The sequence below is a fragment of the Ochotona curzoniae genome, unplaced genomic scaffold (assembly GCF_017591425.1).
Source record: "Ochotona curzoniae isolate NIBS_2020 unplaced genomic scaffold, NIBS_Ocur_1.0 scaffold_3223, whole genome shotgun sequence".
NCBI classification, from domain to species: Eukaryota; Metazoa; Chordata; class Mammalia; order Lagomorpha; family Ochotonidae; genus Ochotona; species Ochotona curzoniae.
In genome coordinates, this window is record NW_024467108.1 from 2,869,165 (window position 1) to 2,890,674 (window position 21,510).

General features: G+C 59.7%; 1 protein-coding gene across 7 annotated transcripts in view; it reads right to left on the reverse strand.

Annotated features, from left to right (window-relative positions):
* Window positions 1-504: 504 nt before the first annotated feature.
* The window catches only part of ARAP1 (ArfGAP with RhoGAP domain, ankyrin repeat and PH domain 1), a 55,604-nt gene continuing 34,598 nt past the window's right edge, over window positions 505-21,510 (reverse strand). For 3 of the 7 annotated variants that reach the window (XM_040964389.1, XM_040964392.1, XM_040964390.1), the window contains 31 exons: window positions 21,297-21,364; window positions 20,677-20,804; window positions 20,400-20,549; window positions 20,040-20,109; window positions 19,747-19,867; window positions 19,377-19,579; window positions 18,908-19,014; window positions 16,567-16,766; window positions 15,874-15,959; window positions 14,570-14,752; window positions 13,383-13,557; window positions 12,373-12,507; window positions 10,952-11,087; window positions 10,587-10,689; window positions 9,929-10,124; window positions 9,666-9,717; window positions 9,369-9,532; window positions 8,910-9,122; window positions 8,551-8,656; window positions 8,148-8,295; window positions 7,951-8,037; window positions 7,797-7,865; window positions 7,480-7,597; window positions 6,384-6,497; window positions 6,090-6,235; window positions 5,562-5,594; window positions 2,636-2,718; window positions 2,207-2,257; window positions 1,983-2,046; window positions 1,178-1,327; window positions 505-1,013 (listed from right to left, as the gene is read on the reverse strand). In XM_040964389.1, the coding sequence (XP_040820323.1) occupies window positions 996-1,013; window positions 1,178-1,327; window positions 1,983-2,046; window positions 2,207-2,257; window positions 2,636-2,718; window positions 5,562-5,594; window positions 6,090-6,235; window positions 6,384-6,497; window positions 7,480-7,597; window positions 7,797-7,865; window positions 7,951-8,037; window positions 8,148-8,295; window positions 8,551-8,656; window positions 8,910-9,122; window positions 9,369-9,532; window positions 9,666-9,717; window positions 9,929-10,124; window positions 10,587-10,689; window positions 10,952-11,087; window positions 12,373-12,507; window positions 13,383-13,557; window positions 14,570-14,752; window positions 15,874-15,959; window positions 16,567-16,766; window positions 18,908-19,014; window positions 19,377-19,579; window positions 19,747-19,867; window positions 20,040-20,109; window positions 20,400-20,549; window positions 20,677-20,804; window positions 21,297-21,364 (3,677 nt within the window). In that variant the 3' untranslated portion in view covers window positions 505-995. Of the gene's footprint in view, window positions 1,014-1,177; window positions 1,328-1,982; window positions 2,047-2,206; window positions 2,258-2,635; window positions 2,719-5,561; window positions 5,595-6,089; window positions 6,247-6,383; window positions 6,498-7,479; window positions 7,598-7,796; window positions 7,866-7,950; window positions 8,038-8,147; window positions 8,296-8,550; window positions 8,657-8,909; window positions 9,123-9,368; window positions 9,533-9,665; window positions 9,718-9,928; window positions 10,125-10,586; window positions 10,690-10,951; window positions 11,088-12,372; window positions 12,508-13,382; window positions 13,558-14,569; window positions 14,753-15,873; window positions 15,960-16,566; window positions 16,767-18,907; window positions 19,015-19,376; window positions 19,580-19,746; window positions 19,868-20,039; window positions 20,110-20,399; window positions 20,550-20,676; window positions 20,805-21,296; window positions 21,365-21,510 lie in introns of those variants that run through there. The other 4 variants (XM_040964391.1, XM_040964393.1, XM_040964395.1 and 1 more) reach the window with 3 other exon arrangements.

Below are 21,510 nucleotides of genomic sequence, written 5' to 3' on the forward strand. Positions count from 1 at the left end.
TCATTTGAAACAGTTGGGCAGGGCTGGAGAGACATGCGTAGGCTCCTTTCTGGTAAGACACCGCCCCTTGCCAAGACACAAGAACTGGCTCCCCCAGGCCCCTCACTGGGTGGGGTCACAGGAGCGGTGCAGAGGGGCAGGCGGCCATCCTAGGTCTGTCTTGGTGATTCACCCCAGTGTCTGAGACAGTGACTGTGTGACCAGCAGGAGTAGTCCTGGGCATACCAGACTGGGCTCAGGTCCAGCAGGGGCTGCTGCCCACAGGCCCAGGCTTGGCACTCCCCAGGTTGGCCAAAAGGTTGTAGTATGAGGTAGTTGGCACACAGCTTGCCCACCTACTCAAGGCCTAGAGACAGCAGGATCCAGGTCCCCACATGATATTCACTTCGAGACCGCCTGTTCCCTGTTAATCTGGGACACCCATCCATCATCAGGCCCCTCAACCAATGACAGGCCTCATCACCACATGGGTAAAATGTGCATATATATATATATATATATATATTTATATTTATATTATCAAAAAGCCCCCCAAGTGGGGAAGGAGCAACAGGTACTCATCCCAAGTGGGGGGTGTGGGGGTACTGATATCCCCAAAGTTCAGCTCCTGGCCCAGGAGACAGCTCCCCAAGAGCTGCCCCCCACCCCCAGTCTGAGGGTCCCCTTCAGAGCACCCATGTCCTGCAGCTCGGGGAGGGCTCCCTCCCAGCGGGGCCCCACAGTCTCGAGCCTCTAATGGCCAGCACACCCCAAAGGCTCTAATTTTTTGCCAGCTCTCCAGTCCCACAAGCTCAAGGGCAGGGGGTGATTGTGAATGGGGAGCAGGTTGGGCCAGGAGCACCGAACACCTGCCACAGAGCCGGGAGTGTTCCCCTACCCCTGGTGCAGACAGGAAGTGGGATGTAGGGCTCACGCCAGGCCAGTGAGAACCCCCAGGAGTCTGAGCAGGGAGGCTTCCAGGCAGCAGCATCCCCAAGCCAGGGTGGTTTCTGTGTTCAGACGTTGCGAAGGAGCTGTGGGGAAGCACAGAGCCTGTGAGTGCTTCATGCAGGCTGAGGGGCTGGAGGGGGAGGGGCTCTGTGACAGAACCCCCCACCCACTGCCAAGGACAGAGGGAAGGGGCTGGAGGGAGAGGGCAGATGTAAACACCCCCTCCTGGGCATGGAGGGCCACTCACGGCAACGGGGTCTGCGGCGAAGGCAGCCACGCTCCGGCGCATCTCATTCTCACTGCCACGCAGCGGGATGAGCGAGACACTGCCCAGCCGGACCTCAGGCACAGCCCGGGACACACGTGAGGGCTCCAAGGGCCATACCAGGCCATCGTGCTGCAGGGTGGGGCAGAACAGGAGTGTTGGGTCCTCAGCAGGCTTCAGCTTGGGATCCACCCCCCACAGAAACACCTCCAGCTGTAACCCCATAACCCTAGGGAATAGACACCCTCAGCTCTGATTAGAAGAAGAGCTCTGAGCCTCACCCCACTGCCAGGACTGGGGTACCCACTGGTTTCCCAGTGGGCTCTGTGACTGCCAGGGGCTCACAAGGTCCCAGGATCCCAGCTCTGAACTTAACATCTTTACACTAAGCTACGCTGGAGCCTGCTCTGGCTCACTGCCTGCTCAGGCCTCCTGTCCCAGGCTCTGCCCTCCTCCCTTTACCCCACCCCGCACCCCCAGCCACCCCCAGCATGCCTGGCTCCAGGCTGCAGACATGCACTGGGGAGGGCTCATAGGAGAGGTGAGAGAATGAACAACCAGCAATTCAGACACTTCTGGAGGCAGTGGGAAGCCTGAATGTGAAAGGAACAAGCACACCCCTTCTCTGCATGGTAGCTTCCTGGGATCCAGGTCCAACATCTGCCCACAGCTGACACCCCACATCTGGCACTTGCATGTTGTACCTGCCCACACCGGGCATCCTGTACTGGCTTCTGCCCATACCTGACACATGCACGTTGCCCACACCCAACACTGCACATGGTACCTGCACGAAGAGAAAGGCAGCAAACCACTCCCGGAGCTCCATCTGTGTGTCGCAGCACAGGTACCTAGAGGGTGGGACAGAAGTGTGCACGCTGAAGAGCCTCTGGCTGACGGGGGCACCCTGACCACGTCCCTGGCCCAGGTCTCAGCAGGGCAGAGCAAAGCAGTGCAGGGGCTTGTGAACAGCACGTGTCACTGGAAGTGTGGGAGAGGAACCCTACTCACCACTGCTGCTTCTCGTGTCGCTCTGTCTCGTGGACCACCGTGAAGCCCCAGCTGCAGAGAGGGGACAGGATGGAAGCCCTAAGCAGCCCCCAGGGGGTCTCCCCGTCCAGCACTCCGGGACAGGGCCCAGCAGCCCGCACCAGAGGCAGGGCTAGCACTCAGGGTCTTCTCCCAAGCGCAGTACAGTACCTCCTGGGCCCCTGCCTCCTCCTCCTCTCTCCATCTTCCAAGCCCCATTTGCAGCCCAGACTGGTCAGACACAGCCAGCAATCCCAGCCAGCAAGTCTGGTGATTTTCTGCATCCCCATGCTAACAGGGATAGGCACTAACCCTGGGACCTACGGCAGCGACGGCTGTCAAGATCAAGGTCCCTGATTGTGCATCACCTGTCTGCTCCCAGCACCAGCAGGAAGCCCAGCCTTGGCTCACCAGGTCGGAGGCCGGAGTTTCTTTTTCACTCCCAGGTAGACCTTAAGGCTCTTCACGGGCCACTCCTTCTCAGGCCGGTGACTCTGGGGTGGGCAGGGAGATAAGGGAGCATGTTAGTGCACTAGAGTGGCCACTGGGGACAGCTCCTTTTACATCCTACCCAGGACACATCCTACAGGAAGTCCTGGGGACAAAAGCTCCCCCACCCACCCCACCCCAGGGTCTCTCTCCCTGCAGCAGCATCAGACGGTCAGCCCTCAGTTCCCGTGGCCGGGCCGCTGGCCCCAGCTGTCCAACTGGGAATCAGCCTGAATCAGACAGTTGGTGGGGGCTGACCGTGTGCACAGAGGCTGGGGGTCGGCGGTCACTAGCTCTGTGAGTCCACAGAAAGCTAACGACAGTGGCTGAAGCAGGCAGCGGGAGACCAGCGTGCTGGGGCGGAGCTCGCCACTGGCCCCACCTTGGCACAGGGGTTTTGGCTCAGAAGCAGATGCATGAGAGCAGTGGCCCCGGAGGAGGAGGCTGGCCGGAGCTGGGCTCCTGCTCTGGGGGCCAGCTGCTCGCAGCACCCCATCCCCACTGCCAGGCTCTCCCGGAGCCAACAGGGGCCCCAGCGCAGATGCTGGTGGAGGGGGATTCACTTACAACCAAGACTGGGAGGTCAGAGGCAGAGCCGGGCCCACCCTACTCCCCACCATTGCTTCCAGCCACCTGCAGGCATGACTCCTCAGCAGGAACGCAAGACAGGACAAGGGATCAAGGGGGTGAAGGGATGGCTGCAGGGAGGCACAGAAGCATCAGAGGGGTGACGTCACGGGAGGATGGTCTGCCAGGGGTTGCTGGAGACTTCTGTACTGTCACAGGACATGTGGCAAGGCAGAAAGAGAGACACTATAGCAGTACAGGCACTTGCAGCCTGGCTTCTTAGGGCCCCGTGTGCATGGTGTGTGGCATGAGTGTCACAGGGTGGCTAGGGCAGGAGGGGTGGAGGGGCCAGCATGGGGCAGCAGCAACAGTGTGGTTTCACTGGAATCCCAGGGCTGAGTGGCTCCTGCTTGCACATCAACAACTCATATTGACAATGCTGAAGGACCCCAGGACCTTCTAGAATGTGCTTTCCCCACATGTTTTAAGGTCTGATGAGGGACCCCAGCATGAGGCTCGGATCCCATTACCCTGATAAACCAACACATTCCAGATTTAGCTGTATCTCCAAAGTTAACACCTGTGCTTGGGTCTCCAGCAGTCCTGAGATGCTGGCTGTCACTTTGGGTGGGTGGCGTGGAGGGTGGTGACAGCTAGCCTAACAGTGCACTGTTGAACCTGAGTTTCTACAGTCTGTGTGTGTCCAGCTGACAAAGGTCTGATTGTTTGGTTTCAGAGTGGGACAAAAGACACTTAGTAGATACCAGGCTATAGGGGCCTTGGCGGGGGGGGGGGGGATGGTTAGTGCTGTGACATAACGGGTAAAGCTGCCACCTGTAGCACCAGCATCCCACGAGTGCCAGTTTAAATCTTGGCTGCTCTACTTCTGATCCTGCTCCCTGATCATGTGCCTAGGAAAGCAGTGGAGCAAAGCCCAAGGGCTTGGGCCCCTGAATTCATGTGCGAGACCTGGAGGAAGTTCCTGGCTTCAGTCTGGTCATTGTAGCTGTTCGGACTGTGGTTAGAAGATATTCTCTCTCTCGCTCTCTCACTCTGCTTTTCAAGAATAAAACAAATCTTATGAAACAAGCTGGGCTTTGGGGCCCAGCACAGTAGCCTACTGGCTAAATCCTCGCCTTGCATGCACCAGGATCCCATGTGGTCACTGATTTGTATCCCGGCTGCTCCATTTCCCATCCAGCTCCCTGCTTGTGGCCTGAGAAAGCAGTGGAGAATGGACCAAAGCCTTGAGACCCGGCACCCACATGGGAGACACAGAACTTTCTGGTTCTTGGCTTCAGATTAGCTAAGCTCTGACGCTTGCAGCCTCTTGGGGAGTGAACCAATGGATGGAAGATCTTCCTCTCTGTCTCTCCTTCTCTTTGTAAATCTGCCTTACCAGTACAAATAAATAAATCTTAAAAAAGAAGAAGAAGCTGGGCTTTGTACTTGTATATTTGCTGGGCTAGGGTCGGCTCTGCACGGTGCAGTTTGCTTGTGGTAGAGGCAGGGTGGGGGCAGGTGTGGCAGCTGTCAGCCACAGTCACAACAAGGGGCACGGGGCACACAGCAGCATGCCTGAACACAGAGGACAGCGGTCACAGGATACAGAGGGCCAGCCGGTGGCCTGACTGCATACACCCCAGATCTGTTCCCTTTCCTAGCCCTCCTGCCTTCCCCACTCCCACCCCCTGTACGGGGTGATCAGGACCCTCAGCCATCCTCCCACCTTTCCTATTCCATTCCTTGCTGAGAGGGGCTGAGTAGAGGAAGGGGCCGGGAACACTGCATCTTGGAACTGAAGACTGACCAGAAGCACAGACAGGCTCAACCAGTGAGGATCTGAGCACAGAGGGAGGAAAGGAGCAAAGAGAAGGGCTCCCCCTGGGGCAGACAGGGCCTGGGCTGCACTGAGAAAGGTTTTATGTGAAAAGAGGTGGTGGCAGGGTCCCATGGCAGCGGCCAGCTCCGCCCACATGTCCTCAGGAGAGGCCAGGGCATCTGCGGGGCTCCCGTGAGACCTGAGCTTACAGCCGAGTCTCTGGAAGATTCTTGGGAGGCACACTGACAGGGGACCCTATCCTAGGCTGGGGTTAGAGCTGAAGGATAGAAGTTTAGGCCATGAGCCCTAGGATGAGGAAGCAGTGCCGACTGGGAAAGGGACAGGGAAGCATGCCTGGAGATGGCTGGGGCCTTGGCTGTGACCCCATGTTCCCACCCGGCTCGCTTGGCTCCCCCCAGGTGGTGTAAGGCAGCCTGCGGTCAGCCCACAGCTACTCACGGTCTCAGGGGCCCCGTTCCACGGCCTCTGGCTCTGTTTGATAGAGGATCAGGGTTACGGGAGAGGAAGCCCCAGGTCAAGAGCCAGGGTATGCATGTAGTGGGGGAAGAGGGAGCTGGAGAAGATGGGGGTGGAGTTTGCCTGTTGGAATCTGGGCTGGACCCATAGCCAGATCAGGGACAGAGTGGCATGGAGAGTGGGACAGGAAGGCTCTGACTTGTGCAGTGACCAGGCACGCCTGGGCTACAACCCAGGGCTCTCACTATGCAGACATTCCTGTGTTGCAACAAGGCCCAGGAACGGTGAGACAGAGCACCATGTGTGAGGGCACCTGGGTACCAGAGCCCCATGGGGCTACAGGGCACAGCAGGAGGGTGCCCAAGAGTCTAGAGTGCTGTTGCGCCATCTGTAGACCCCATGGTGGGGTGCTCCCATGCGCAGACCAAAGGGAGGGCTTATGCATGGGTGTCTGTGCACACTTAGGTGCAAGGGGCCCCGGGCAGGGCAGGAGGTGGCGTGGCTGCTCACCCGGACTTCCTTGTAGAGCCGTAGGCAACTGCTGTTGAGAATGAAGTAGCGGTCATGGAAGCCGTATGAGGGCAGGCCCAGGCCCAGGAGGCTGCGGTCCTCGCGGAACTTCATCATGCCATGCTTGGTGTCACCTACGCGGCTGGCTGGGGGAGGACTGGAGTAGGCGCGGGCTGTACAGACCCCCACCCCTTCTCTCCACCCCAGCCATGAACCCAGGATGAAGGAACTGCCCCCTCCCCTCCACCCCCCTGGTGCCCTGGTCAGCCTGCCCCGCCCTGCCCCGCCACCTACCCAGGTATAGCAGCATGGCCTCCATGGACTGGTGTTTCTTCACCACCAGGTGGCTGTCCATGCCCAGCCCATGCAGAATAGGTAACACCTTCTCAGAAAAGTGCAGGGGACGCTCTGGGGAGAGGCCACATCCATGGTCACCGTCACCTGCCTGCCCACCTTCCACTGCCTTGGGGCACCCAGCACCACCACTCTCACCACATGCTGTGACCAGGCTTCAGACTCGACACATCTCCATGATGGAAGCCACGCAAACTCTGCAGGCCATAAACCACGCCCAAGAGAGCCCCCATGTCCCATCCCCCACCCCCACCCCACACTGGGGGAAACAGCAGTGCCAGCCTACTAGGCTGCTGAGGCTGAAAACGATGCCCTCTCCCCCTCACTCTCCACACACCCAATCAGTTCCACCCATCCGCGTGCCGCACCCTGGCCCACATGACCCATTTCTCTCTATACCAAAACCATGATCCTGACAGCAGATTCCTGCCTGTGCTCCTGCTTCCCCTCATTCCCACCTCGCCCACCCAGCAGCAAGAGGCAAGCCTCCCAATCCCCCAGGCACTGCTCCACTTCCCATCCAACTCCTTGCTCATGGCCTGGGAAAAGCAGTAAAAGGTGGCCCAAGGGTTTAGGCCCCTCCACCTCTGTGGAAGACCTAGATGGAGCTCCTGGTTCCTGGCTCTGTCTTGGCCTAGCCCCGGCCATGGTGGCCATCTGGGCAGTGAGCAAGCAGATGGAAAATTTTTCTCTCTGCCTCATCCCCATGGGCGCTCATGACATCATCATAATCACCCCAACCTACACAACCCCTGCCATCTCACCACCCCACCCCACCAGGCTGATGTCAACCCCCAGCCCATCATCACCCGCAATGCTATTGCCCCTGTTGGCACTGACACAGGAGGCACCATCATCACAGCCACTCTCCCTCACTGTGACCCTCAATGACCGCTGGCACCATCACTACCATCCTGACCACAGCGGGATGCAACACCAGTCAACTCAAACCTCCTTCACACAGCTGCCACCTTCACTCTGCAGGGTCCATGAGGCAGGTGGCATCACACCTACACTGAGCCCAGGGGCCACACACCTGCCTCTTCCCTTTCGTTGACCTCAAAGCAAGTCCAGTAGTCCTTCTCCCTGACGCCCACATTCCGGCGGTCCAGGATCTCCAGGGTGAGCTCCTCGGCAGTCATGGAGGCTGGGATCTGTGGCGACCAAGAAGGAGGGGATCAGCTTACTGGATCCACCGACACGGCTCGGCCCAACCCAATCTGTTGTGGGAGGCGGAGCCTGCACCCATGGCCAGGCAGGGGCCTTGGGCCTCCTGGAGCCTGGGGGTGTCTCAAGCAGCTCGGAGAAGAGCAGGAAAAAGACAAGCCCGGCCTCCGGGTGCCCAGCCCCTACCTTGACATGCTGCTCGGCCTCTGCCTTCTTCTCCTCCAGGTACACAGTGCAGATGAAGTCACCGGCATGCTGCAGGCAGACAGGGCTCAGGTAGAGGCCCAGGCAGCCAACCCAAAGCCCTGCCCCCACCTCAGCCTCGGGGCCCAGCCTCCACCTGGGTCCCACTGGCAGTGCCGGCTACTCGCATCTTCACAATGGCAGTGACCTCCTCCCGCTGCTTCCTCAGCTCCTCCTTGTCCACCTGGGAAGGGGATAGGGACGGGGGACAGATGGTCATGCGCATACAGAGACTTGGCCTACTCTGTCCCCCTGCCCCCTCCCCGGTATCCCCACTTCCATCCTGGGCCATACACTGAACACCACCACATAGTGGTTGATGAGGTCTTCCACCACACGGCCAGCCTTGTAGTCCTGCCCATCTGTTTGGAACAGCGTGGGCCCAAACACGATGGCCAGGTTGTGTGTGTTCATCTGGTTGGTGTCTGAGAAGCACTGGACACTGGAGAAGGAGGAAGAGGCCAGGGGGTGCTCAGTCCTGCCCTGAGCTCCCTCATACCCCTTCCCGATGCCTGCTGGGTGCAAAGGTGCTCAGATGGTAAAGTTCTGGTCAGACGCCACTCATGAAGGGGTGACGGGCAAGCCCATCCCCAGCCCCCAAGCCCCAGCCCAATGTCAGAACAGGTCAGGACTCAGCTCCCACAGGGTACTGCCTGCTATCCCCCCACCCCCAGCCATGCCCTGCTGGGGCTCTCACCAGTACAGGTGGCTAATGAGTGCCTTCACTGTGGCCCGGTTGACAGGAGGCAAACGTGCCAGGAGCTCCCGGTACTTGGAAACCTTCTCCTCCTCATCCTCAATCTCTGGGTAGAGGCAGACAGGCCAGGTCAGACCCCAGCTCCTGAGGCTGCCTTTCTGGCTGAGTGACAGCATCCACTGCCAGGCAGGCTGGGCACTCGGCCAGGGTAAGGCACTTGGCATCTCCAGGCAGGGTGAAGGAGGAACATGACACAGAGGAGGGAAGGCAGTTGGAGCCTGCCTAGCCTGGTGGAAGTGGTGGTGGGTGGGACTCCTAGCACACCCAAGTAGATAAGGCAGGGGCAGCACAGGACCAACCTGAGGCTTCCAGCCAGGACAGGCGCTGGGCACGAGTGAAAAGCCCATCGGGCAGGTCACGCAGGAAACGCTTGAGGGCAGAAGAGACGTCATCCACGTGCTGCTCACCCTCCTTGAGACGCACAGAGCGTGCGTCCTGCCGCAGGCTCTCCAGCAGCCGCTGCGTCTTGGATGTCTGCCCACACTTGCGGTAGATGCCCTCAGAGGTCAGGCCTGGGGAGGGACAGGCCACTTTTCAGGAGGAGGTGGTGTGGGGTGGCGCCTGGTAGCAAGGCCTGGGCATGGTCTGGTCAAAGGTGCACCCTGATTCTAGTTCTGGGGGCAGAGCTTGTCAGCAAGTGCAAGACTGGGGCGGGGTCTGGCCATAGGCGTAGAGCCTAGTCCTGGGTCTGGGGTTGGGGCCTGGCTACAGGAAGGCAGGGCGTGGGTACAGGGCCTGGCTCCAGGGGCAGGGCTCACCACACTGTGTGATATAGTCCACACAACGGTACACGATCACAGGGATGTCCGAGTCCCCCAGCTGCTGCTCCGACAGGGTGTCACCCAAGCTTGCTGCTGCTTTCTGGATGGCTGCCAGCCAGCCCACGAAATCCAGCCGCCGCTCCCCCTGGATGTACAATGTCCTAGGCCAAGGACAGGCAGTCACTGCTAGACCCCTCCCACACACACACACACACACACACACCCTGGCTCACTCTCCCTGCATTTGCAGATGGCTTCAGGTTGCCCAGCACCCCGGGAGAGATCAGGGCTCACCTCCTTCGCTCCACCAGCACCAGCACCTGGTTCTCGTTGTCCCCCTGGACAGCTGTGGAAGGGCCAGTCAAGGTGAGACCTTGTTCATGAGCCCAACCTGCTTCCCTCTGCAGCCCTCTGGGCACACACACCCAGGGGGATCCACCCACTAACACAGAGGTTTACTGAGAGGCACCCAAGGGCAGGAGAGGCCCTGAGAGGGCAGGCATGCTGGGCAAGGGTTGCCCTTAGGGCATGAGGGCCTGGGCTGGGAAGCCACGCACAGAGCTCCTGCAGCTTCCGCAGTTGTAACGGCTCCTCACAGGGCCCCTCGGGGAAGACGACATGGAGCTCCGAACCGGCAAGGGAGAACCAGCCCTCTTGGGCCCGCTGCAGGCTCAGGCCAGCTTTGTAGGGTAGGCGTCCAAGCCGCTCAAAACCCCGGGCCAGCAGGTCCTCTGCCTGGGGAGGCACGACGGCCTGGAGGGAAGAGAAGGGTTTGTCAGTCAATAGCATTGCCTATGGCCCTCGGCCCATCTGGCCCTTGCTCTTGTTCAGGGCAGAATCTGGGTAGGGACTGCTCACTGGCACGGGATGGCCCTACCCCACCGCTACTCCTCCCAGGCCCGTTTCACCTGAGTCCCTAAGCAAGTGAACAATAACAACTGCCATAGGGGAACCCAGAGGACGTCTGGGTGCAGTCCCTACCCAGCAGCCTCCCTGCCTCGCCACTCTGATCTCTGCCTGCATGGCTCCAGTGGCCAGGAGCTCCCCGTTCCTGAAGGCAGCCGGATCCTTCCCGGGGTGGCTCTGGCTGCCATTCACCACTAACATGCAGGGAGCACCTGCGGGGTTGCAGGCCTGTAGCTCTTTTTTGCAACACAGTGAGGTTCTTGACACACAGGGCAGGCACCCACATCAGCCCCGCTAACCCAGGCCTACCTTGGCGATGCATGTGACCCACTCGTGAGCCAGCTCCGCACTCTCCAGCCCAAACAGGTAGAGCCGTTCACCCTCGGTGTACACCTCAAAGGTGTGTTCCAAGCTGTGAACAAACACACAGGTGGGGACTCAGGCCCCCTGCACACCCACCCTCGTGGATGCCCTTCCCTTGGCCCTGGAAGAGGGAAGGGAAAAGCCCTGGGCCCAGGCCTCAGGGGAGCCAGGGGCCCTGGTGTGGCCCATTTGCTGTGTGGCCCTGGAGAGGCCCTGCCCTTCTCTGGGCCTGTTTATTCTCTGTTCTCCCATTGATGGTGGTGGTGGTGCTTGGGGAAGACCTCACAGCCATTGTATCCAGCGGTGCTCACCCATGGGTGTCGGGAGGGAGCACTGCCAGGCACACAATCTCGCTGGCTCGGATCTCCCCGTTGGGGGTCACTGCCCGCTCTGTTTCATAGTAGCTCAGGACCCCATCGCTAAGGACACACCAGCGTCGGCTGAACTCTGGGGAGAAGTTGGGTAAGGGAGTTACCAGGGAGTTCCACCACACTGGCCCCTGCATCCCCCAAACACCTCCATTCCTGCTGCAGCCAGGCTCCCTCGTTCTCTTTCCGTCTCCCCTAAACCCCTCCTCCACTCTCCACCTCTTCACCAGTCCTCCAGCCAGGCCTCTTCTAAGACCTAAGCAGGATCCCACTAAACCAGATCTCATCCTTGCATGCTGCCCCCTTGTCTACAGGACACAGCCTGGGCTCCCTGCCCCCTCCTGGCCTGGACCCAAGGCCCTGCGCATCCTTCCCGATCTGCTCTTCACCTGCTTCTCTGACCACTCCCCCAACCCTGCTCCCTCAACCACTCTCTGGAATTCTGCTGTACCCACTGCCTGCTCCCATGAAAGAAATGGAAACCCCCATGAAAGAAATGGAAAGAGAAATCTGTACATGGGGGAAAAAAAAAAAACCATAAGCTCAAGGCCACGCGGGTGATACAGTCCATGGCCCCAGCGACATTCACAGTGGCGGTGAGGTTTCTGGCACCCGGGGTGAAGTGGATGACTCAGGCGATTACATAAATGCTACTATCAGCTCAAGGGAGGAGGCCACCAAGCAGGAGCAGCAGGGAATGGGCAGGAGCCACGACATCCCTGAGGATGTCGCGGGGTAGAGGGCCTTAACAACACCCCAAAGCACATGCCATCCCTCTCCTGCCCTTGGAGAGCAGCATCCTCATCAGTTGCCCCTTTCATCCTGCAGATCTGTGGCCAGACACCCTCTGGGTAAGCACCATCATAGGGCTGGGGCTCCTGTGGTGCCCCCAAGGACCAAAGTCACGCACAGGAAAGATCAGATTCACGCAGAGAGATGGGGCATGGGGTGCACTGGCCATGCTGTGTGACCATGCAGGGTCTAGGGGAAGCACTGAAAGCAGAGAGGGTGGGCATGGATGGTGCAGCTGCGGTGGGCCCTGTGGCTCACACTGAGTCAGGGAGTGAATGGAAGGCTGGGATCAGAAACAATCGGCACTTCTGGTTTATTCTCCATTTCTTGTTATCCATAGGCTGTGAGAACAGATGCCTAGCTCAGAGCCCAGCCCTGACCAGGGCTTAGCACGGCCCTCTGGAGCGCAAAGGGGACTCTGCTAGTGGCCTACCCTCTCCCCTCTAGCCTATGGAGGAATCACTGTTGGCAGACCAGAAATCCTGTGTACAAAGCCTTCCAGGGCAACCGGGGTTGGGGAGCACTGAGGGTCCTACCAGCCCTGCCTGGATGGGGTCTGCTGTGACACCAACCTTCCCGGGCACGGCGGTCCTGTAGCAGCTTGGCAGCCGAGGCAGTCTTATAGAGGAAGCCGCTGTGGCTCACAGTAGGCAGCACAACCGAGTAGTGCTTCTCCAGGGGCTGCATCGAATCCGGCCGAGGCACCCCTGAGAGCACGGGAGGGAGGGCAGGTCACACTGGCTGTCTGCAAGCATGCCACCCTCCCACCATCCTCTCAGCTGGCACCCTTGGCTCCTAGTCCTCCCGCTGACCCCCAGGCCTCAAAAGTTCTCCACTCCCCACCTGTGGAAACGTCACTCAACAGCCTTTTGGCCAGCTTCAGCATGTCGCCTCCTAGAAATCCCTGACTCCTGGCCCACCCCACGTCACTCTCCCTGGTGGAGGCGCCGTGCCAGGCATGGCAGGAAAAGAAAGGCCTTGGGCCCACTCCAGCCCTGGAGAGAAGTCGTGTCCCAGACAGCATGAAACCTAAGGAAGTAGCCTGGCTGTAGCCCTGCTTCCAGTGGTCAATATCAGGTGGGATTGGGGGTGTCCTGGTTCCCTGACCCCTAGCCAGTTGGGTGGTCTCCTGTGCCTCCCTGGACACCTGGGCCCTCTCTAGCCCAGGACACCCCACCCACCTGTGGCCCTGAACCCAGAGCCCCAGCCACTGAGCTCCACCCTTGGTCCCAGGATGCGGCCCCAGAGGCCTGGCCGGGGCCGACTAGCATCACTGCCTCCACCAGGACTGCAAAGGAGCAGAGACAGTGCAGCGGGCCCCAGGCGCCCAGAGTGGCTCAGAAATACTCTGCACACACTCAAAGGCCCACAGTCACCTCCTCCCAGATGCATGGACACCCACACACAGGGGTGTCCAGGCATCTGCCTGCAGCCACACGCACTGAAATGATCACGCAGAGACACGCATGTGAAGCACAAATGCACTGCCCTGACAGACTGGCTCCAACAAAGCTCTAAGAAAAGCCCAGCCCCAAGCAGACCCTCTCATCCCCCAAGAGGAGAGTGTCCCCACAACACTCACCCGTGGTCTGATTGTTGCGGAGGAATTCCATCTGCAGCATCTGCCCTGCCTGTTCAGCGAGAGCGAGGGGCGTCGGGGCCTCAGGGTCTCCCGAGAAGCAGTTGACCTCGGCCCCACAGCCCAGGAGGGCCTGGGTCTCGGCCAGGTCTGTGGTGGTGACTGCAGCACACAGGGCCTGAGAAGAGTGAAGGGGGCAAGGGGGTCAGGCCAGGCATAGTGGGGATCGGTGTGAAAAAGGGGGCTGGGGAGCGGGTAGGACAGGACAGAGGAAAAGAACAAGGGGTCACCAGGGTCAGGGGTGGCCCACCCTCAGCTGAAGGGGGGGAAGGGGAGAAAGAAGAGGAGGAAAAGCAAGGTGGGGGAGGGAAGAGGGCTGCCCAGCTAAGGCTGGGGTCCCAGCTGCCCAGGCCTCACCCCAGCAACTGGCCCAGGACCTGGCTGTCCAGTCAGCCAGCTCTCAAGCTGTCTGCCTGGTAGAGTGGCGGAGGGGCCGCTTCGTAGTTAATTCCTCCCACATTTGAATTCCTCACCGCCTGCCCAGCCCTCCCAACCAATGGGAGTTGCCGCCCTCCTGGCTCACAGGCCAGACTGGGCTGGGCTGGGGGCAAGATGCCTGGGTCCCCAGGAGGTGGAGGCTCCCCTAGGGCTCCCTGCCTGATGAATCTGCCCAGGGCGGAACTGTCTAGAGGAGGGGCTGAAGGTCCACCAGTGGCATCTCCCCTGGCCTCCTCCAAGCTGGCTGTTTCCCCTCCAGCTGGAGCCAGATCAGGGCCCATGGCTTGGCTCCCGGCCGGCTGAGGGGCTGAGGCCCGCCAGAGGCCTCCTCTAGAATGGGGTGTGGATGGATGGGGGTGGGTCAGAGCAGTCCAGCTGTTTTTCATGAGCCTGACAGGAAATAGCATCCCCATCAAGTTCACTCCTTTTGGCAGGCAGGACTCTGCCGCCGGAACAGGGCAGGGTACGGAAGACAGAGGAATCAGGGGAGTGGCAGACAGAGGCAGGGATGTGGCCAGGGCCCAAGGGTCAAGCATGGCTCCTCCCTGCATTGTTCTAACTTTTCTCTGTTTTTCTGCCTCAGTTTCCCTATGTGCCAACCCATCACTGTGAGCTGAGAGAAGACAGTGCAGCAGCCAAGTGAGGCAGGGGCACGTTTTCTAGGGACCCTCCCACATGTACAGGACCCTGACCTTGTCCAACTCCTCCTGGTTACCAAAGAGCGGGTGGTAGCGGCGGTACTTGCCCTCCCGGTACTTGGCCTCCAGGTGGCACCGTCGGGCACCAGGGCTGCTGTTGGGCTGCAGGGCCTCGCTGGGGGGCACATTGGCTGCCCAGAAGCGGTTCCCGGCACCATTGCCCAGCTGTAAGAAGAGCTGCAGGTATAGGTCAGAGGTCAGGGGGCCCCTAGGGGCCAGGGCTGCTGGGCTACTGCTCACATCCCCAACCTGGAAGGCAAGGAGTAAGCAACCTGGACAATGGGTGGCTCAGATGTTATGCTTCAGCTGTGGGCACAGTGACAGGAGTGAGACAGCCTGACAGCCAGACGCCCTGGGCTCAGCATCTGGAACTCTGTTCCTGAGGCCAGCACAGCCAGGGGCTGGGTACCCAGCCCACTAGTCAGTGGGCTCCGGATACAGTTCCTGCTTCCAATATCCAGGGAGGAGCGATGAGCGCCTCACAGGGACCCAGTACCCAGGCGACTGGCTCGCGTCTCCTTCCTTTTCCCTTTCCCTGGCTCCTTCCTTCCTGCCTCTTCCCACCCTCTGCCCTGCCCTGCCTCTTGAGGTCTTGTGGGGGGGTGTTAGGGTCATAGCAGTGGACGTGGCAGGTCCCATTCCTGTCACCCTGACATGCTCTGTGACTCTGGGCCAGTGGTTTTCTTCCCCTGATCGTAGAGTGCCTGACTTACAATTGAGGATTCAGATTTACCACAAAGTAACAAATGCCAAGATCTCAGCGCTTGGGGACCAGACACACAGTAGGCAGACAAGGGACTGGGGATGATGCCAAACCATTCTGCACCTACGTCTTGGCTGGGTCCCTAGGTCCAGCCCCCCGCTGCAGCCTCTCCTCTGTGACCAACACCATGAGCACCTGGGCTTCTAGGGGACACCCCAAAGGGTCCCGAAGGGGCAGGGTCATTTTGGGCAAGTCAGAGTCCTGCCTAGGGCCTGAGATTCCCCAGCTGCATGGTGGCTGAGGACTGAGCCAGACCAGGGGCGTCTCCTCTCTCTGCTGGGCCTGCACTCCTTCCTCTAGGCTTTACAAAACACAATTCATCTGGGCTCCCTCTTATCACAATCCTCTGAAGCTGTTAAGAACACACGCATCCCCCTGGCCAGTGTCCCAACTTTGCCAAAACCCCACCCACTACACAGAAATGAGGGTCTCCTCCCAAGAGCATGCCAAGGTGCTGTAGGTGGCGAGATGGGGAGACTTGGGCACTGGGAGAGGCGGCGGCAAATGCAGAATGGGGATGAGGGGGCACTCGCACCTCGATGAGCGACTCTGTCCACACCTTCCTGTCCATCTTCAGGCTTCTCACCTTGGACACGCCAGCGCCCAGGCCACGGTGCTCCCCTACAAACAGACGGCCAGTCACCAGCAGCCCTAGGGCTAGGCCTGTGACCACCCCCTGCATGCAGGGCTCTGGAACCCAGCCAGGCTCCCCTGCTCCCACAGGACTGAGTCCCATGACCCTTGGCCCACCGTGCTGCAAGCAGCACACGGGCAGGAACCTGGACCCTGGACCAAGCCTGGCATAGTAAGTGCCTGCTGAATCACCAAGTGATGAAAGGAGAAGGGCTGAGGCTGGAAGGAATGAAGCCTCCCTCCACCACAAGCAGGGCCACGGGGGTGGAAGCTAGATCCTGGCACCTCCCTATGTGGCTTCTTATGACTCTGGACCATGGCTCAGGGGTCCCTGCCTCCCACCCGCTCCAGACAGAACCCTGGGACCCCTCTGGGCCTGGCATAGTCACCCCCAACCCTTCTAAGGGGTCAGGGAGCCTGGCCTAGCAGGCCTGGGATGACATCTAGTTTATTTACATGCCAGTTGACACTGTGGGTCTCACAGTGTGGGTCATAGTGCTGTGCAACAGCAGCCCCACCTCCTCAGCTCTGCACCTGCCCATAGGCCCAACACGCGTGTGTGCGTACACACACACACACACACACACACACACACCTGCACAGCGTTTGCAGATGGTCACACAGAGGTTGATGGAGGCCCAATCAGGCTGCGCGGCTCCACAGTCGGCACAGAACCTGTTGGGGGCTGCAGCCCAGACGCGCTCGGCCACCTCCGAGGTCGATAGGGCCTCGGCAATGGCTCCCTGCATGGCCTCCAGCCACTGTTCCTTCTCTGGCTCCGAGTCAGCTGAGAAGCTGGGGACACAGGAGAGGAGGAACTGGTGGAGTGCTGAGGCAAGGTGCTAGGAGCCCTCTGTCATAAGAGCAAAGGCATCCTGCATGGGCTTGGTGAGGTAGGCAGGTTTGGGCAGGGAAAAGAATACTAATGAACTTGAGGGACCCAGGAGGCCAGGGGGGAACACAGGACTTGTGTCCTGGCCAGGGAATTAGGAAGTATAGGATGCCTGAGCAAAGACTTGACAGAGGAGGAAGGTGACAATGCAGGAGGGTGTTCTAGACCTGGGGTGGGGATGGGAGGCAGCAAGTACAGGGTAGGGTGCACACAGGGCACTTCAGGGCCTGCAGGAAGGATTTAAGACTGGGATTTAAGGACAGGCACAAGAGAGAGGGTGCATGTGTGAAGGACAAGGCAGAGAGATGTCTTCCGAATCCCCTTCCAGGGTGTAGTGCCCCCAACAGCCCAGCTGGGACTGCAGTGCCAGCTGGAGTCCCAGCTCCTCCTCTATCATCCAGCTTCCTGCTCACATACATCCTGGGAGGCAGCAGCTGACAGCCCAAGGTCATGGGTCCCTGTCTGTCATTCACACACGGCAGACCTGGAGGGAGTTCCTGGCTCCTGGCTTTAGGCCCCAAAACCGAACGCCCTGCCAACAGCTCCTGGCACCTGTGACCCTGCTGCAGTGGTCCCTGCTGTCTGGGGCAGGAGCCCTGATTGAGTAAGAAATGGATGACTACCCTTAAAACTAAGACCTCGCCAGCCCCCTCCTTGCTGCCACAACCTCCACACCAAGAGTGTTTGCTCAAGGGCACACCAGCCACCACTCATGGCTGAGGAAGGCGACACTGGTGGAAGGAAAACGGATGCTGGTTTACAAGAGATACTGGACTAGTAACTAACAGTGGTTAAGCCACTGTATGCGGTACTGACAACCCACATGGGTGCTGGTTCAAGTCCCAGCTGCTCCACTTTCCCATCTTCCCATCCAGCTTTCTGCTGATGTGCTTGGGAAAGCAGCAGAGGAGGATGGTCCAAGTGTGTGGGACCCTGAAGCCATGTAGGAGACCTGGAGAAGCTCCTGGCTCCAGCCTGGTCCAGCCCTAGGCACATGGAAAGCGAATCAGTGGGGTAGAAGATCTGTCTCTCCCTGTCTCTCAGTAACTACCTTTCAAATAAATAAATAAATCTTTTTTTAAAAAAAAAAGGCACTGGACTGCCTTTACCCAGTGTGTCTTGGGGCATGGGATGCGCCAGGTGCCAGAGCCACCCACCCCACACCCTTGCCCCAGGTCTGCAGGCTTCCAGAGCAGCCTCCAGGATGGCAGGTAGACCCCTTTGTGCTAAATACCCATCAGGCTCCCAGCAGAGCAGTGGGCAGCCCCAGGAAGCTGGAGGTGAGGGGAGGCCTCTGGAGAACCGACAAAGTAGGATCCCCTCCATACCAGCAGAGAGGTCATCAAGAAGTGAGTGACAGTCAAGTCCCCCAGGTACAGAACTGCAGGCCTAGACCCATCAGACAGAACTCCAGACATGAACGGATAAAGCTGTGGCTTGCAGAAAACAACCCTTGGGCCTCAGTCCCGTGAGAAGTAACGAGGAGGCTCAGACAGGCAGCCATGGAGGGGCAGGCAGAGGTGGTAAGGAGGAGAGGTGGGGGTGTCCACAGGTAGGGAGAGGCCCTGGGGCGGCCAGGAACCAGGAAGCTGACACACAGTCTCAAGGAGTCAGCTGTGGATGGATGGCCACGGGCAGTGGCCATAGGCCAGCTGAGCTCCCCTGGCAGTTTGACAACAGCCCCCTCAGGGCCCTGGGGAAACTGCAACAGAGACACCCAGGCATCTTCCAGGTTACCCAGTGGACAGGGATGCATCCAAGGATCCAGGAGGAGGCAAAGGACAAACAGACATGGAGGGACAAGCCCAGGCCCAGGCGGCAGCAACAAAGGATGCCAGGGGTGCTGCCCGGGAAGCTGGCAGTGGGAACACAAAGGCAGTTCTGGGTACTTTGCGCATGGTGCAGTGGGGGCAGCCAGGCAAGGGTGGCTGGGATGGAGGATGAATGGTGTGTGAGTGCAGGCAGGCAGGGGATGGAGGGCATCCAGGCCGAAAGCAGCAGCAGACGTGAGATGTGGGGTGGGGGATGAGGGTGGGGGACTCACCTGAAGATGTGGTAGGGCGTGGTGAGGTCAAAGCTGCGCCGGTCGGCTTCCTTCACATTGCCCACGCTCATGTCAATGAACGTGATGCCAATGCCCAGGTGGTACTCCTGGTGGGCAGGTGGGGAGGGGAAGAGGGCAAGGCCTCAGGTCAGAGCGGGGAAGGCAGGGTGTGGGATCTCAGGGACCAGAATGCGGAGAAAGAAGAGGGAAGACTGGGAATCCAGGCATCATCAGTGGCTGGGCTCAGGGCCATGAGCAACAGGGTAGAGGAAGGAGCCATGGTGACACCCAGTGGGCTGGATTAGGGGGCCAGAACTGGGGGCAGGAGGGGCTACAGAAAGGGCAGGGCTCAGGTCCCTGGTGGACCCAGAGCAAGCTGAGATCAGGCAGGCCTGGGACAGGCTTGGGGCTGGGGTTGGTGGTGCAAAGGGGCAGGGAGAAGCTACGGGGCTGGCCAACCCCTCCTCACCTCTAGGTTCTTGTAGAGCTGCACTTTGTCCCCAACCACGACCACATATAGCTTGTTCTTGAAGCCCCGCAGCTCCAGGCTGCCGGCATGGTCGGGCTGTTCCAAGCCTCGAACCCCTGATGGGTAAGTACCCGACAGCCGAGCCTGGGTTCGATGCTCGGCCACTGCCTGCTGCAGAGCCTGCAGCCACTCCTTGCACTCCGCTGCAGGCAGGGTAGAGTTGTGAGCCTCAGGCTGGACTGTGCCAAGAACCCCGCCCAAACTGCTCCCCTCCCCACATCACCTTGCCAGACCTAGGCAATCTCTGGCTCCAACCCCAGCTTGCACATCACTCCCTGCCTCACAGCACATCTCCCCTCCCAGCTCGCACCATCACTCTCAGCCCGGAAGGTAAAGGTTCGGTTGTGAGTGATCACTTCAAACTTCTGGTCGCTGATGGCAGCTACACGGGAGATGCAGGCCACTGAGACGAAGCGCTTGGAGTAAGCATCCTGGGGCAGAGCCAAGAACCAAGCTTCAAGGCATGCAGATGAGGTGCCCTCCCAGTCCCCAGGACTCATTCGCAGCCCACCCTCACCAGTATAGAGGTTGTAGCTGCATCTCCCTGCACTGGCTCTGGCCGGTTCTGGGAGTCAGACCCAAGGGACTCTGCCTGGAACTCACCTTGTTACTGTCAAAGTAGCGCAGGTAATCAGCATCCAGTCTCACCCACCGCTTCTGATAAATGTAAGACCTGGCAGGGCACAAGGTGCAGGGGGCACCAAGCAGGGGATGGGGATGAGGGCAGTGGCCAAGAGATGGCCCCTGGACCCCTGCAGCCTCAACAGAGGGTTAGGGTAAGTGGGCTAAGGGCAGGAAAGATCCCAAACAGCTGCTTTGCCATAGCAAGAATCACTTAAGTCAAACTCAAATTGGGACTTCCAAAGTTGCTAAAACCCAGGTCTGGCAGGGAGCACTACACATATTGTCCCAGGACCCTCCCGTGATCCATGGAGTTCCAGTGGCCCAAGGGGCCTTACTCACCCCTGTGGTGGGTTCTTGTCCAGCCAGCCAGCTTTGATGAGTCGTGTGACAGGGGTGGAGCCCCCGGCTAGCCCGTCCATGGCAGGTGTTGGGAGCTCGAGGAGGAAGCCAGGCAGTGATGAGCTCAGGCTGCTGGCACGCCATCCGCCACTAGGGAACACGGCCGGGGAGGGGCAGGCTGGGGGCAGGTAGGAGCCGTGGAGACCGAGGAGGGAGAGGGCAGGATGGGATGGGGCTTGGGGCAGGAAGAGGGCAGGGCGGGAAGAAGAGCACTCACTTGGGGACGCCTTCGTAGGCGTGGTCCTCCTCCTCCTCCCCTGGCTCTTCCCCGGACAGCTCCTCCCCCTCGCTCAGCAGACTGGCCACGCGCACGGCCCTCGGGACTCGGATTGCTGGGGGCTCCTCCTGCACCCCCAGACCCACTTGGCATCATGACCCACGTCACACCCACCCAGGGGCTACCTGCTCCATCCTGACTCATACAACTTGACACTTTCACTTTTGTTGCTTCACAGCCCCCTGTGCTTGCAGGCCAAGCCCACCCAGGACCCAAAGTCTCAGGGAAAACAGAATCAGGAGCATGTGATGGGGAGCAGTGGATGAAGGTAGGAAGCTGAGGGGCTGCACACATAGGGCAGAAACTCAGAGAGCAAGAGACAAGAGGCCTCTGGACAGCAAGAGGCATCTGGATGTGGGGAGGAAGAGGAGGTCACCCACACCACCCCGAGGCAGCCCAAGATAGGAGCAAAACTTCAGACCCTGGTACCCCTGCTTCAGGCTGCACTTGACCCCTGTATGCCAACAAGTACAGTGGAAGATGGGAGCTCCCCAGGGAAATGGCTGCGCAGGGGGTGCAGGACAAGCAGCCAACTGACCCTAACCACCGCCCTGGCCCACCTTCTTGGTCATCACGCTGGCTGGGGCCCCAGGCCCCTCCTCCAGGACCTCATCGTAGTCAGAGTCATCTGGGAAGATAAGAGAAAGAGAGAGGACTTAGAGGCAAGGACCCTGGGCTTACTGGGTCTACTCCCCCAGAGCCACCCCCAAGCCAAGCCAAGCCGAGAAAGACTCCCACCCCCACCCCAGCCTGGCCGTTAAAACCCAGCACAGG